Source organism: Pseudomicrostroma glucosiphilum, assembly GCF_003144135.1.
Source record: "Pseudomicrostroma glucosiphilum strain MCA 4718 unplaced genomic scaffold BCV69scaffold_4, whole genome shotgun sequence".
Taxonomy (NCBI): Eukaryota; Fungi; Basidiomycota; class Exobasidiomycetes; order Microstromatales; family Microstromataceae; genus Microstroma; species Microstroma glucosiphilum.
Window position 1 is genome coordinate 730358 of NW_020289916.1, and position 14752 is coordinate 745109.

General features: G+C 56.4%; 7 protein-coding genes across 7 annotated transcripts; 2 read left to right on the top strand and 5 right to left on the bottom strand.

Annotated features, from left to right (window-relative positions):
* Positions 1 to 281: 281 nt before the first annotated feature.
* BCV69DRAFT_281860 (putative CYT1-cytochrome c1, heme protein) lies at positions 282 to 2023 on the bottom strand. Its single transcript, XM_025492141.1, has 4 exons — positions 1927 to 2023; positions 1245 to 1483; positions 1006 to 1145; positions 282 to 921 (listed from the first exon to the last, which is right to left on the bottom strand). The coding sequence occupies exons 1-4, from the start codon at positions 1975 to 1977 to the stop codon at positions 401 to 403; spliced, it is 951 nt and encodes a 316-aa protein (XP_025349114.1). The 5' UTR covers positions 1978 to 2023; the 3' UTR covers positions 282 to 400.
* A 469-nt stretch (positions 2024 to 2492) lies between these two features.
* Positions 2493 to 4555, top strand: BCV69DRAFT_246842 (putative SDH1-succinate dehydrogenase flavo protein precursor, mitochondrial; the record flags this gene model as incomplete). The annotated part of the gene is made up of 2 exons (XM_025490226.1): positions 2493 to 2838; positions 2949 to 4555. 2 exons carry the CDS (start codon positions 2493 to 2495, stop codon positions 4553 to 4555), a joined length of 1953 nt encoding a protein of 650 aa, XP_025349115.1.
* Positions 4556 to 5117: 562 nt separating this feature from the next.
* On the bottom strand, positions 5118 to 5906 carry BCV69DRAFT_293172 (hypothetical protein; the record flags this gene model as incomplete). The annotated part of the gene is made up of 1 exon (XM_025493828.1): positions 5118 to 5906. One exon carries the CDS (start codon positions 5904 to 5906, stop codon positions 5118 to 5120), a length of 789 nt encoding a protein of 262 aa, XP_025349116.1.
* A 1447-nt stretch (positions 5907 to 7353) lies between these two features.
* Positions 7354 to 8709, bottom strand: BCV69DRAFT_311654 (FtsJ-domain-containing protein). The gene is made up of 2 exons (XM_025494875.1): positions 7773 to 8709; positions 7354 to 7676 (listed from the first exon to the last, which is right to left on the bottom strand). Exons 1-2 carry the CDS (start codon positions 8632 to 8634, stop codon positions 7477 to 7479), a joined length of 1062 nt encoding a protein of 353 aa, XP_025349117.1. The 5' UTR covers positions 8635 to 8709; the 3' UTR covers positions 7354 to 7476.
* Positions 8710 to 8813: 104 nt separating this feature from the next.
* BCV69DRAFT_281864 (DnaJ-domain-containing protein) lies at positions 8814 to 10703 on the top strand. Its single transcript, XM_025492142.1, has 3 exons — positions 8814 to 9008; positions 9109 to 9371; positions 9457 to 10703. Exons 1-3 carry the CDS (start codon positions 8890 to 8892, stop codon positions 10404 to 10406), a joined length of 1332 nt encoding a protein of 443 aa, XP_025349118.1. The 5' UTR covers positions 8814 to 8889; the 3' UTR covers positions 10407 to 10703.
* BCV69DRAFT_281866 (hypothetical protein) lies at positions 10468 to 12450 on the bottom strand. Its single transcript, XM_025492143.1, has 2 exons — positions 12137 to 12450; positions 10468 to 12045 (listed from the first exon to the last, which is right to left on the bottom strand). The coding sequence occupies exons 1-2, from the start codon at positions 12410 to 12412 to the stop codon at positions 10645 to 10647; spliced, it is 1677 nt and encodes a 558-aa protein (XP_025349119.1). The 5' UTR covers positions 12413 to 12450; the 3' UTR covers positions 10468 to 10644.
* A 319-nt stretch (positions 12451 to 12769) lies between these two features.
* On the bottom strand, positions 12770 to 14663 carry BCV69DRAFT_289867 (hypothetical protein). Its single transcript, XM_025493682.1, has 5 exons — positions 14137 to 14663; positions 13635 to 14062; positions 13327 to 13559; positions 13104 to 13242; positions 12770 to 13032 (listed from the first exon to the last, which is right to left on the bottom strand). The coding sequence occupies exons 1-5, from the start codon at positions 14600 to 14602 to the stop codon at positions 12871 to 12873; spliced, it is 1428 nt and encodes a 475-aa protein (XP_025349120.1). The 5' UTR covers positions 14603 to 14663; the 3' UTR covers positions 12770 to 12870.
* Between the last annotated feature and the right edge of the window lie 89 nt (positions 14664 to 14752).

A 14752-nucleotide genomic window follows, 5' to 3' on the forward strand; every position in this document is an offset into this window, starting at 1 on the left:
CCGGAGCTATGAGGTGGTCGGGTATAATCATTGACGGCGCAACCGCGAAGAATTCCAAATCCCATGCCGAGTCAGCCGTTTCGGCCAGATGCTGACTAAGCAAGACCACTCTCCTTCCGACCTTCGCTCGCCTCGCCTTGTCTCATCTAGCCGTGATCAGGCAGATCCGCATAGCACACACACACACACATGGACGTAGCACAGCATGGAGGACGACAAGAGTGGCTGGTATGCAAAACAGGCTCATTCATTGATACACCATGAGTCTGCGAAGGAGTTTCGCGCCAAGTACAGGACCGAGAAAGGCATGATAAGACCGAGACATCCTGCTCAACCCACCAGATCTAGACCCTCGACCCATACCGGGCGCACTTGCTGAACGTGCTAATGTTTGCGACGCTCAGTGCATCGACTTCGGTGGGTTGTACATGATCTTCCTCGACTTCACGGGCGACCACTTCATCCTCTTGACGTAGATGGAGAGCAGGGTCAACACACTCAGCAGGCACACTGCCTGAGCACCCATCTTCTTCCTTTCGTCGTGCTCCGGCTCACTAGCCCAGTTCAGGAAAGTGACGACGTCCTTGGCCATTTGACTGGTGGTAGCCTTGGTTCCATCCTCGTACTCCACCAGATCGTCGTACAGGACCCTAGCCATGGCGATCTTGGTACCAGGGAAGTAAGGGTTGAAGTTCATGCCCTCGGGCAACTCAACACCAGCGGGAGGGTCGGTGTAGCCGGTCAGGAGGGCGAAGATGTAGTCGGCTCCTCCGTGACGGGCCTTGGTGATCAGCGAGAGATCGGGGGGCAGACCTCCGTTGTTTCCAGCCCGGGCGGCTTCATCGTTGGCGTAAGGAGCAGGTAGGTGGTCGGCGAGCTTTCCAGGGCGCTGGAACATCTCACCCTCGTCGTTTGGTCCATCTGATAGATGTGGGGGAAAGCCGCGGTCAGGGCCAAGCGCCAAGATTGGGATACTACACTGTGTCCACCCTTTTGCCTACTCACCCTCGTACTCGACCTCCTCTGCAAATGCCTTTGCTTCGTCAACGGTGTGGGAGACACCGACCAGGTTTCGCCATGCGATTCGGTCAAGGGAGTGGCAGGCGGAGCAGACCTCCTTGTACACCTGGTATCCACGTCGGATGCTGTGAGGAGGGACATTGCGTCATGAAGATGCGAGCGTTAGCGGCAGACCCTCTCCGGTGCTAGTAGACTGCACTAGCAACACCTGCAGAGGAACTCACGAAGAGTGGTCGAAGGTATCGAAGATACCGCTGTGGCTCCACGGGTACTTGGGAGGGTGCAGACCTTCATCAACCATGTTGGCCTGAAGTTGGTCGACGAAGGGCAGAGAACCGTACTGGTAGCCGTAGAGGCTGAGTGATGTGGCTGCGAATGCCGAAGCGCCTACCAGAGCTCCACGAGATGCAAGGAAGGGCGTGGCGGCCGAGCTAGCAGAAGCCTGTGTCGAGGCAGCACGAGTCTGCGAAAGACGGTGCACATAGAGAAGGTCATGTCAGTATCCTTGTCATACGTACGAGAGAGTCCCTTCCTATCTGTACCGCTCCCGCCGGCTTCTCATAGGCCATGCGTCTCTACCAGGCAGCACGTATTGCCTATCGTGCCCCTCTGCACCTTCCCGCAGATGGCTCCTTCCCCCAATGCAACAAGCAACGCAATTGCATCACGAGGAGCGCAATTCATTGCGAGCTCTCTAAGTGCTATCCTTGATGCCTCTTGATATAAAAATCGACCAACGCAGATTGGCGTGCAATGAAACCGAAGGGGATGCAGCCCAAGGGTGGACCACACGGGGCGGGCGATGTTCCCGTTCTTCGGGCTCGACCTTTGCTCTTCTTCTTCTTCTTCTTCTTCTACCAGCCGCCAGCCCACCTGCGTCGTCTATGGCAAGCTCTGAATACCCACAGCCTTTGGCATGGTCGCCTTGAAGGCGCTAGCGCCCAAACGGGAGAACATGATGATGATGGTGAGGTAGGGTGAGGATGGGTGGTGTCGAGTGCTTGGTGGTGTCGAGGATGTGCGATGGAAATGCGATCCTTGGCTGCCTGCCTGCCCGTCTGTCTGTGTCTGCCTGCCTGTTCTCCCCATTTGTCACGGGCGCGGGCGGCCACGAGGCTTAGGCTAAGTCAGGGCTGGCGAGTGGGCCAAGCGTGCGCCTTGTGACTTTTGCGCGCGGCGGGGCCAGTCGGAGCTTCCCCTGCCTCGAGTTCCGGCCGGGGCGAGCCGGCCATTGCCGTGGCCGCGTGTGAGCTAAGGGCGGCGAAGAGCGCTCCAGGCGGGGAAAAGGCGCGAGGCAGGCGGCTCATTGGTAAGCGAAGCAGCCAACTCACACTCACACTCGCTCCCTCTCTCACCCGTTTCCTTCCTCGCCGTCCATCCTGACAATTAACAGACAGTAGGACGTCAAGGATCACCACCTCGCCACTCGCCCGCCAACAGCTTCCCTACTCCTCCTGTCGTCACCCATCACGATGCTCTTCCGCGGCATCTCAAGGGCCGTTGCCGGACCATCGCGTCTGGCCACTGCACCTCGCTCCGCCTCGTCCTCCTTTCACACCTCGTCGTCGGTGGCCAGGATCATCGCATCTCAGCCTCTTCGCGCCAAGGAGGCACCTACTCCTCTCGACGCAGCCAAGGGTTACCCCGTCATCGATCACGAGTACGATGCCGTCGTAGTCGGAGCCGGTGGATCTGGTCTGCGAGCTGCGTTCGGTCTCGCAGAGGCCGGACTCAACACCGCCTGCATCACAAAGCTCTTCCCCACACGTTCGCATACAGTCGCTGCTCAGGGTGGTATCAATGCCGCCCTCGGTAACAGTGAGTGGCGCAGACGCAGACGACGGAGCAGCCTTCCCTCGAGATGATTTCCTGCGTTCCTTATATGCTGACATGCGCCTCCCCTCCCACCTCTCTTTCCCGCTTCTCAGTGACTGAGGATGACTGGCGATGGCACATGTACGACACCGTCAAGGGTTCCGACTGGCTCGGTGATCAAGACGCTATCCACTACATGTGTCGAGAGGCACCCCGGACCGTCATTGAGCTTGAGCACTTTGGTCTCCCCTTCTCGAGGACAAAGGAGGGAAAGATCTACCAGCGTGCCTTCGGTGGTCAGTCTCTCAACTACGGTAAGGGTGGTCAGGCATACCGATGTGCCGCCGCTGCCGACCGAACCGGACACGCCATGCTGCACACCCTCTACGGTCAGTCCCTGCGCCACAACACCAACTTCTTCATCGAGTACTTTGCCCTGGACCTGATCATGGAGGATGGCGAGTGTGTGGGTGTCATTGCCCTCAACATGGAGGACGGTACTCTCCACCGCTTCCGTTCGCACAAGACCGTCCTCGCCACTGGTGGTTACGGAAAGGCCTACTTCTCTGCCACTTCTGCCCACACCTGTACCGGAGACGGAATGGCCATGGTCTCTCGTGCCGGTCTGCCTCTGCAGGACCTCGAGTTCGTCCAATTCCACCCTACTGGTATCTATGGTGCCGGATGCCTCATCACTGAGGGTTCTCGAGGTGAGGGAGGATACCTGCTCAACTCTGAGGGTGAGCGATTCATGGAGCGATACGCTCCTACCGCAAAGGACCTGGCTTCTCGAGACGTCGTCTCTCGATCCATGACCATTGAGATCCGTGAAGGCCGTGGCGTTGGTCCGGAGAAGGACCACATCTACCTCCAGCTCTCTCACTTGCCAGCCGAGGTTCTCCACGAGCGACTGCCCGGTATTTCTGAGACTGCTGCCATCTTTGCCGGTGTCGATGTCACAAAGGAGCCCATCCCCGTGCTGCCCACTGTCCACTACAACATGGGTGGTATCCCCACCAAGTACACCGGTGAGGTGATTCGAACCGACGCCAACGGCAAGGATCAGATCGTGCCCGGTCTCTACGCCGCTGGAGAGGCAGCCTGTGTGTCCGTGCACGGTGCCAACCGTCTGGGCGCCAACTCGCTTCTGGACATTGTCGTCTTTGGTCGTGCCTGCGCCAACCACATCAAGGAGAACCTCTCTCCCGGCAAGCCTCACCGTGAGCTCAAGGGTGACCAGGGAGCTCAGTCGATCAATGATTTGGACTGGCTGCGAAACTCCAACGGAGCCAAGTCTGTTGCTCAGATTCGAAACGACATGCAGAGGGTGATGCAGAGTGATGCTGCCGTGTTCCGAACGCAGAAGTCGCTGGACGAGGGAGTGGAGAAGATCAACAAGGTTCATGGAACCTGGACCGACGTCAGTGTCAAGGACCGATCTATGATCTGGAACTCTGACCTCACCGAGGGACTGGAGCTTAGGAACATGCTCACCTGCGCTACGCAGACTGTGGCCTCCGCAGCTGCTAGGAAGGAGTCTAGGGGTGCTCATGCTCGTGAGGACTTCCCGGATCGATTGGATGATGAGTGGATGAAGCACACCCTGTCGTGGCAGCAAGGACAGAATGATCCTGTAAAGTTGGGCTACCGTGGTGTTATCAACCACACTCTGGACGAGAATGAGGTCAAGGCGGTACCACCCTTCAAGAGGACATACTAGACGCGATGCGATGCCACGCGCGTCTGAGCTATGTTTCTTTTGATGAGTCTTGTCTTTACGCTCTCTTTGTTCACTATCCATCTCTTTGACACCAACCTTCTTGTGTGCTATCGTCTTCTATCAGCTTGATTGACCAGTGGCACTGAGCACGAGAAGATGTCGCTGTGGCCCACTCATGAAAACGGGGCGCAAGTGGTGCCCCGGAACGGAGATTCCACGCTCCACGCTCCACGCTCCACGATTCATTCGACGCAATCCAGGTAACCCAGGTACAAGAGGCAGTGAATGCGGGCTCACACATATCACTTCTTCGTATGGTCTGCTGACCTTACCAATGCTACATCCGTATTCTCATTCTGGACGACCAATTCTGTCTTTGCCTCACTTTTTCGGACCCCTTGTCAGCCCTCTCAGACCGCTAGCGGGAAACAAGACATAGAATTGACAGACGAGCAGTACAAGCGTGAAAGGATTCTGTCGAGTGTCCTATCTTTCGTCCGGAGCGAATAGCCTCCAGTCTACAAAGTCGAATGCATTGTTCTCTTCAAGCTTAATGCCCATCTCATCGACATCTGTTGCTGCAGCCTATTGACCCTTCCGTATCATTGGCACCATTGTCAAGCTGGGTCGGAGCTGAATTCGTCTTTACTTTCTTGCTGGCAGACTCGCTGTTGGCGCCGGTGGTTTTCGCGGTGTCGACAAGGACAGAGCGCTTTTGGCCTCGCTTCAGCGTGTTACGAAGATTCTCAATCTTCGACAACGTGAGGGGCGGCCCTTGGGGCGACGCCGCTGCTGTTGAAGCAGAGGTCTGCTCTTTTCCCTTCCTTGCCCCCTTCGCCCAGTCCATCCACACCTTGAGCTCGGCCGCATCATGCGGACCGGCGTCACGGAGACCATCGAGGGCGCCGGTAGAGTCGCCTCGGCTCTTTGACTCCCGCCTCAACGTGTTAAATCCGGCGCGCTGTAGATGTAGAAAGAGTTCCCAAACGAAGACGCCCTCCTCGCAACAACAGCAAAGCACGACCTCGTCGCTTGCCCCGTAGTCTTGGGCTGGCTTGAGGAGTTGATGCACCCAGAGGTGAATCATCGTACCCTTGATCGGCTCAAGTCTACAGAGCGGTGCCAAATGGCGGTCGCAAAAGCAGACCGGGCAGACTTTATTTGACTGCTTTGCTGCTGTCGACGTCAAGGATTCCTCTTCGGCGGGGCACTTGGCTGCACAGTGCAGCTGGACTTCCGTGTAGCCGAGAATGAACCGATTCTCGGCCGTGTCGAAGTAGACTGAGCGATTGGGTGGCCCAGGCCAGCCGTGTGCCACTTCCCTGTGGATCGTCAGAAGCGCAGTGTCCATGGAATCGATATCCTCGTTGCCGCCCGAGAACTGACAGACGCTGCCGTCGTCAGTCTCAAATCCGCACACAGCACGTTGAGTAGGGTGTTACTGGTACTTGTGCTTTTCAATGGTTTGCTTGCTGTGCTTGGCCGTCCACTTTGTCTAGCACCCTGACCACGGGCAGCCGCGCTTTTGCATCGAGAGGAATGTCTTTTCCTCCATGCAGATCAGCATCGCCTTCGCCTGGCACGCCTGGTAGTGGCGCTTTCGGTCGGCGAGCGACTGCTTGCTCTTGAAGGTGCAGCTACATTGCGGACACGCGTTCTCGAGCTGATGCGCTCTCTGCGTGCCGACTACCTGCTGTAGAAGCTCATATGCGGCAGTCAGACTCGGTTTGTCCGAGCCTGTCTTCAGCAGTGGCGCTGCATTAGGTACAGACAGACCAAAACTCTTACGAGCCTCGCGCTCGAGCCCCTTTAATTCGTCTACTCTTCGCGGAATTGTGGATGGGCTGTGCCAGTATGGCCTGGATGCGCTCCGAGGGATGAGCCGCAGGCGCAGTCTGTCGTTCGTCTGACTCGCTGCCGGGGGGGAGTCGTTGACGCTGAAGGACTTCGGGTCGCTCTCCGTCTTACACAGCGTCTTTATGAGCCCAAGCGCTCACAACAGGACCACAGGACCAGCCGCCGATGGCCAAATGTCTCTCGCCAAACAGACGACACGGCGAGATTTGTTCCGGTCTTGCTTGTGACGCTTCAGATTGTGAAAGTCACTCGAACAATAGGATCGCTCTTGCCCTGATGCTTTCCGGAGAAGTCAAAGTCCTTCCACTGTAATCTTAGCGTAGCGTCATCATGCTCGGTGCCGGCGGCGATGACGACACGATCGCCAGGTCGAGCACCAGTAAAGAAAGAGCAGAAAATCCAGAGCGTCAATTTGAGCCTTTGTTGGGGTATGCTTGAATTGTGTCTGGTGTCAAGCTCGTAGAGTATATGCAGATTGAGTGCTTTAGGCGGATATGCAAGTTGGGTAGTCAACTATGGGTAGGTTATGTGGAGTAGATGAGGATGATAAGATGGTTCTCGAATATGAGGGTGAGTATAGTATATCAAGTAGACAAAGGTCGAATGGATGAAGGTGGGAGAAGGGTGAAAGCCTCGACGACTCGGACGATCGATGGAGGATGACAGCGGACGCTCTGCGCGCAGATGGTGAGGCAGTGTACCGCGCTTCGTCACTCCGCCTTGGGTGTGACCATCGGAAGTATAGTGTTCCTGACGCACCCCGCTGGAGCAAGCGCAAACGACGGCTGCTGTGCGGACGTCGTTCATTCGGCTAGGTCCTCTCCTGCAGAGACGCTTGCCATCGATCATGTCACAAAGGATGGAGGGGCTAGCGACACACCTCCCATGGCCCCCATGACAAGCTGCTCTTTCGCGGTTCCGCAAATGTCCACTCCAATTATGTTAGGCGAGTGCCTCGCGTACATTGGTTATCCAGATGACTGCTGAGTGTACAAGATTGCGTGAGAGACGAGACTGGGATATGCATTTCGTTCCACCGCACAGCCATAATTTCTTACAAGACTCTACCGGTCCCAAGCACTGAGGTCGCCCCCTGCAATAAGCCCGGCGACCTTTGCCCTTTCCTTGATCTCAAGCTTGCTGCTGCTGCTCGGCACCTTTGTCGACCGCAACTGCGGGAGGAGAGAAGCGGAGAGGTCATGAAGCGGCGTTGAGAGTGCGTCCGGGGTGACAAGGAAAGCCGGAGGCTGAAAGTTGCGACAGACTGAGCGGGAGGTATGACAAGGGCAATGTCAGGATACCGGTGCTCAAAAAGGGCTAGGAGGTGAACTACCCCTCTCCACTACTCTCCACTACTCACCAATGAAGTGTTCGTGACTAGCTATCCGACTGCTCCTAGGCTTGGCTACGTCCACAAACTCAAACATTGTCTTCATCTGCTCCACCAGCAGAGCAGAAGTGTCTCTCTTGACCTTTGACGTACCCGAAGATGGCGGCTTCTCGCAGAAGATTTTGGCAATGAAGGTCCCCCCTTCCTCCAGCAGCCTGAGAGTGATCTGCAATGCCGAGAGGAGCAGCTGAGCCTGCAAGTACTCGTCCACGTCGTGAATGCCCGTCACATCAGGCGCTCCATCGCAGACGATCAATTGTGCCTTCTCCTTCCTACTCGTATCGTCTTCCGCACCTCCAGCCAGGGCAGATGCCACGGCATCTGCTGTCTCCTGTGTAGTGATATCGCCTAGCACCTGCTTCACACCCGGGATGGGAGCCATGGGCTGCAGATCGACAGCGACGATACGAGATCGAGAGGGCAGCCTTTGTACAAGAACTTGCGACCAGGAGCCTGGAGCAGCGCAAAGATCTACTGCCCTCGTAGGGCGAGGTGTTCGAGAAGAAGATGATGCCGAGGATGATGATGACGCCGCCCCTCCTTCCTCTACCCTTCTTTGCTCACTCCACCGCAACACAGTCTCCAGCTCCTCAACAGCCTCCTGCAGCTCTTCTGCGTCCTCCTCATCGATGGAATTGCCCGATGCCAGAAGTCTCTTGAGCTCGGCCAGCTCACCCTCGACTTTCCTGCGCAGCGTGTACCGCTCTTCCTCCTGGAAGAACCCGAACTGCTCGTCCAGGTGCAGCAGCTTGTAGGCGGAGCGAGCGCGATAGCCGTCGATCTTGGAGAGACGGTAGTAGACGTCTCTATGGTCCTTGGATGATTTGCCCATGTTTTTGACGGCAGACTGGGACGAGGAGGTGGTGAGGAAGATGAAGCGAGTGTGCTTTGAGGAAGTGTCGAGGTGGGGAAGCTCGGCTGCATCCTCTCACCCCCTTCCTTCCTGCCCGAAATTCAATCGGAACGGAGACGCGCGACACGCTCATTCCAGCCGTGAGGCGAGACGTGACACAAAAGTGTTGCTCTGAGACAGTCAATCGCAAATACCGTCACGTCCAGATTCGAGTTTTGTACCGCACAGGCAAAGATGGACGACAAAGCCGATCCTGCACTACAGTTCTTCCCCGAAGGAGAGGTAGACCTGTATGGAGCTTTGCAGGTGGACAAAGAAGCGGGACAGGACGAGATTAAGAAGGCGTATCGGAAGTGAGTAGTGCGGACGTAGAGATGGCAGCCGATTATATTCAAGAAGAAGATCGGCCCTGACGCTCCACTCAAATGCTTCTCCTGTTCGATCTTCCTCCAGGATGGCGCTTCGCTATCATCCCGACAAGGTCCTCTCCAGCAGCTCCACATCCTCCATCGATCCACACCAGAAGTTCCAGCAGATCGGATTTGCCTACAGCGTCCTCTCCGATGAAGCTCGACGCAAGCGGTATGACGCTACAGGCAGGACCAACGAGTCTATGTTTGAGCAGGACGGCTTCAGCTGGGATGACTACTTCAAGGAGATGTGGCAGGGTAGTGTCAGTGGAGAAAAGCTGGACGAGTTCAAGAAGAAGTACCAGCGTGAGTGAAGGGCAACGACCTTCTGGGCCAAGGAGCGCCAATCATTTAGCATGCTAATCAAATGTGACAATTTCGTCTTGCACAGACTCGGAAGAGGAGAGGGACGACCTTTTGGAAGCGTACGAGACAGCCGAAGGCGACCTAGCCACAATCTTCACCCTCGTGCCCTGCTCAGAGATCCTCGAAGACGAAGAACGCTTCATCTCCCTCATCAATGCCGCCATCAAGTCTGGCGAGCTCGAAGCGCTGCCAAAGTGGAAGAAGACGACGGGCGATGAGAAGGGCAGAAAGAAGATGAGGGCAGGAGCTCGTAAAGAGGCGAATGAGGCCGAGGAGTACGCCAAGGAGCTGGGCGTATGGGATGATCTGTATGGCAAGGGACGTAAAGGTGGGGCTAGTGGCGACAAGGGGGAAGCCAAGAAGCCGAAGAAGGCAGTGGGCAAGGACGAAGAGGTGGAAGTCGTTGGGGACGTCTCGAGTGACGAGGAAGAGGGAGGCGACGAAGAGGACGAGGAAGAAGAGGACGAGCCCATTCAGGCCAAGAAGCGAAACAAGCAGCCCACTGCTGCTTCGTCTTCGAACAAGAAGCCGAAGGCCGCATCTAAAGCAAAAGCTGGGGCGAGCTCCAAGTCCAAGGCAGGGTCGAGCAGCTCAGCATCAAAGCCCAAGAAGCCCTCATCAAAGAAGGCTAAAGGAGGCGAAGCGACCGAGGAAGAAGATGGCGATATGGATGGTCTCCGTGCGCTGATGGCCAAACGAGGCGAGGAGCGCAACCGAGGTTTCAACAGCATGATTGCCCGCATGGAAGCCCAAGCTCAAGCAGAAGCCTCTGCTAAAGGTGGTGGAAAGAAGAAAAAGGGAGGTGGAATGCCCATGTTTGATGAGCCTCGGAGGGAGGCAGACGAGCCGGATGAAGAAGCATTCCTCAAGGCGAGGGCAAAGGTGGATGCTAGAAAGAGGAGTAAGGAGGAGAAAGCAGCAAAGGGTCAGGGCAGCAATGGCGAGGGTGCAAGCAAGAAGACGAAGAAGACGTGATGACGAGACTGCAACACGACTTTGTTTCACGTTCAGCGCTCCTGTGCAGCACGACCATCACTGCTTTTGTAAAATCGACATGCATACAGAATTCGTCAGACGAGGTACATTCGTAAGGTACATGAGCACACGGGTACTAGGGTCATCAGCCCGAGAGAGAGGCTACATACAGTCGTCCAAAAGGGGGAAAGCCATTATTTGCGGCGAGCTTACGCATCCAAGTAGGAGTAAAAAGCACTCAGCGACCACCAGGGAATGGCATTGGGAAGCCTCCCTGACCTTTCTCGCCCTGTCCCCCGCCAGGATAACCAGACTGGCCGTAGCCTGATGGGCCGTAACCAGAAGGGCCGTATCCTGGCGCACCACCACCTCCGCCGCCGGGTGGCAAGGAGAATCCTCCCACGCCTGGATCATAAGCAGAATTACTTCCAGTACTGGTGTTACGGTTGTGCGAACCTGCAGATCCGCCATAGCCGCCTGGGCCTGGTTGGGGATACCCGCCGCCACCTCCGCCGCTTGCATCACGATTGCCTCCGTAGGCAGGTGGAGCTCCATAAGGGCCCGATGGTGGTACACCGTAGGCCTGGTATGGGTTCTGCTGCTGCTGCTGTGGCGGGTATGGCGCATTACCGTATGGAGCACCACCCTGCTGCTGCCCATATCCCTGAGGGCCATTCAGAGCAGCATCTCGATCTGCCACCAGACGAGCCTTCAAACCAGCAAACCGTCTGTCCTTCTCCTCCTTCTCCCTTCGCTTCCTAGAGTACTTTGAGCTCTGCATGGATCCTTCGTCACTAGCGTCATACGTGCTGTCGATCGAGCCGAGCAGCATCTTGAGGCAGTGCAAGTCCGGAGTAAGCTCGAGACCAGTAGACCGCTTGACCTGAGCAGCCTCGATGCGGATGTCAGAGACTACATCGACGAGGTCACCGATGACTGGGTGAGAGTCAATCGAGTCTAACCACTCTTGAGCTTCGCGATCATTGCCCACTGCTGCAATGGTCACACTCAGGGCATCTTCGCCCCACTGCGAATTCCTCAATCGATCTCGCGCTTGCAGAATGACCTGCACGATTCGTTCTCCCTTTTCGGTGGATCCGGTGGGACGGCCGTCGCCGATGATCAATGCGAGAATAGGCTTCTTGAGGTACCCCCGACTGATGGGGTCATACAAGTTCGGGCGGAGCAGCTTCCGCTCAAAGGAGTCGCCAAGAGGAGTCGCACGTCCGTCGAAACGGCAATTCTCAACCAGGCGTACTGCATCTTGGGCGGAACGCAAAGTAGACATTTGCGGTGGCAGGTCCGTGTTCATCCAAGCTACCTCGAGGCCGTCAGGGTCAAGTCTGCAGCTGGCATCAGCGGCTCTCTTGACAATCTGCTTCAGAGAGTCTCGCCTGTATGTCCCTTCGCTGCGCATCGAAGCCGAGTCATCCAGCAAGAACATGACATCGAAGAGGGCTAGCTTGACGAGATCTTGCGCCAGAAAAGGTGGCATCTCCCAAGCTTCGGCAATTTCAGCGAGAGCACCATTGCCAGCAATGACTTGGGCAATGTGCTGGATCTTGTTCCAGTCATACCACGCATAGAGGTATTGGTCTGCTACACAGGCTGCAAGCAGACGCGCGATGACTTTCCAGTCCTGTAATGGAGCGAGCGAGCGAGTGAAGGCATGTACAGCTTGATCAGTCAGCACAGCCACTTTTACCAACTCCCTTCGCCCTACTACTCACCCTCAGATCGGACCAAGTGGTACTTCCAGTGTCCTCGGGAGGCGGGGCTACAGCCTGATGACTCTGATGATACTGATGAGCTGCATACCCCGCAGCTCCCACAGCAGCTGCACCCGCTCCCATCGCAGCATAATTGTGACCGCCACTTCCACTACTACCCTGTTGAATCCTCTGCTGTTGTCGCTCCTTTTCACGCTTCTTGCTTGCCTTGTACAACATGTACGTCGAGATACCGATTGCTAGTCCGGCGAGGAGGAGCTTCTTCTTGAAGTTCATGGAGATTCAGTCTGTCTACCTACTGTCAGACGGTCTCGGCAGCCTGTATGGGCGACAAAGGGAACAGCCAGAGAGAGAGGGAGATAGCTGATGATGACGAGTGATGAAAGGGTAAAGAGGAGAGATGGGGGTCACAAGGGCGGAAGCGAGATGATGACTGTGAGGAGGCAACCCACGGGATGGCTGGCCAGGCGTGTGAGTGGAGTGGGTGGAGCGGCACGGCACTGGCAAAGTGCCAAGGCGGGGAAGCCGCACAGCCGAGCCGACGCGAGGTGCTCGCAGTCCCGCCGCCGCGACTGCAGATGGAAGCCAGCCGGGAAGCGCCACTGCGTCAAGCAAGAAGCACTCATAAGGTAACAACGACATTGCCGTAGCCTGGCATTGCAATGACGACGGTTCGTGGCAGCTTTGAGGCTTAGGATCAATGTCACCCCAACCTCATTCTTTGCTGGCACGCCTCAACCCCTCATCCTCGCGGGAACCCACCTCCTCAAGCTGACCTCCTTGAGAGTGTGCAGATGCCCTCCCCTGAGGCCCTCTACCAGAGCCTCGGGACTTCTCAACGCTTCCGTTGGCGTCCGTGACAAGGCTGGAATGGTAATGTGTGCTAGCACCAGGGTCTGCAATGATATGACTTCGCGTGGTCAGCAGAGCGTGTGTGCAGCTACCCGCGACCTCGCCATGCACTCACCTTGAGCACCTGTGTCTGAACTCGATTCATGGTACTAAACCATACCCAGTCACGATCTCCCTGAGCAGGATGCTTTGCAAAGGGGCTAGACGCTTCATCTGCCGGATCTTCGTATACAGGCACTACCACGATTGCGAATCTGAAAGGTGAAGAATGGCGTGCGCACAAGAGATGGCGCGTCAGCAGCATTGTCCATGTATGGACTTGATTATGCAACACTCACTCGGCATGCCCAAAGACAGGTCCCCTCTTGTATAGTAGCCAGTCACAGCAGAACTTGAGACCGCTCTTGACCGCCCAACCAAGCGAGCGATAGTGATGAAAGGCAATGTAGGACAACAGAAAGGGATTGTCGGGCCTGAAGATCTCAGCCGGCGCTGGCAGGGATCGCAACGGTGGGGCCAAGTGCGACGACAGGAAGATGTCGTAGAGAGTCTGCAGCGACATGGGCTTGTCCTGTAAAAAGGGGGAATGGACAATGTCAGACCTCGAAACCTCCTCCTCTTCGATCCATTTCCTCCAGACACTCACTTCTGGATCTCTCACTTCTAGTACGCCCAGCATCCCGCTCAAAAAGAAGACCTCTGCTCCGCTGATGTGTAGCCACTCCATATCGTCGACCTCTATATTAGCTTCCTCCTCTTTGATCCTCTCGATTTCCTCCGTTGTCAATGGCTTCTCTATACCCTCGTCCTTTTTGGGGCCCAGGTAGATCAGACCTGGGATGTGCTTCCCATACTCTTCTTCGACTTGTCCCCCTCCTTCGTCATCTTCTTGTTCGATCTCCTTCTCCGCTCTCCGAGCAAGGAGCTTCTCCTCCTCTTCCGTCAGAGTACCGCCGAGAGCCACGATGCCGTCAGGTAGCTGTTGCCCAGCTTTGACGGCCAATCGAGCTCTCTCAATCTTTGCGTGCATCCTCTCGCGTCTCCTCTCAGCCGTCAATTCCTCTGGCGTAAAGACTGAGCAGGGGGGACAAGCACATTCAGCGTCAGCCCTGCAGCCTGCCTGGCGCCAGCAAACGTCGCCTACCCACCTTTCATGCCCCGTTCCCTCTGTTTCTTGATCTTCTCCTCGTTGATCTTTCTGGTCCGCCATGTTGGCTCACTGCGACTCAGACTACCCTTGCCAAAGAACCCTGCGTCCCACAGCACCCTGGCCGTCTTTGTCTGTGTGCTGGGCCCGACTCCTGTGCTAGAGGTTCCTGGCGGTGTCACTTGCACCCATACAGCCGTAGTGGTCTCGTCGAAATATCCAACCAGCGTCTCATCGACTTCTCTCAAATTGCTGCTACGGATCAGCCCGGCCCAGCTCGCCAGCCATTGGGACCACGATAGCTGGGGTGGCTTAGGGGCATATGCCGTTGCAGCAGACACGGAAAGCGGAAGAGGACGAGCATATCGCTCGTTCTTGGCCTGCGTATTGCGCTTGCCTGTGACTTGCGAATTCGCAGGAACCGGAGCTCCCGGAGGAGGCTTGCGATGTCGACCCCTTGGCGGCATTGTGAGCTGCTATCGATGTGTCTCTGTGTGTGTGGTATGGTGGAGCAACCTTTGCTCGTACAGACGGAACTACGGAAGGATCGGAAGCAGCCAAAATTCGCTGCCTCGGCCCAATTGGCTTGACTCGCAGGGGCCGGGTCAACGCGTCGA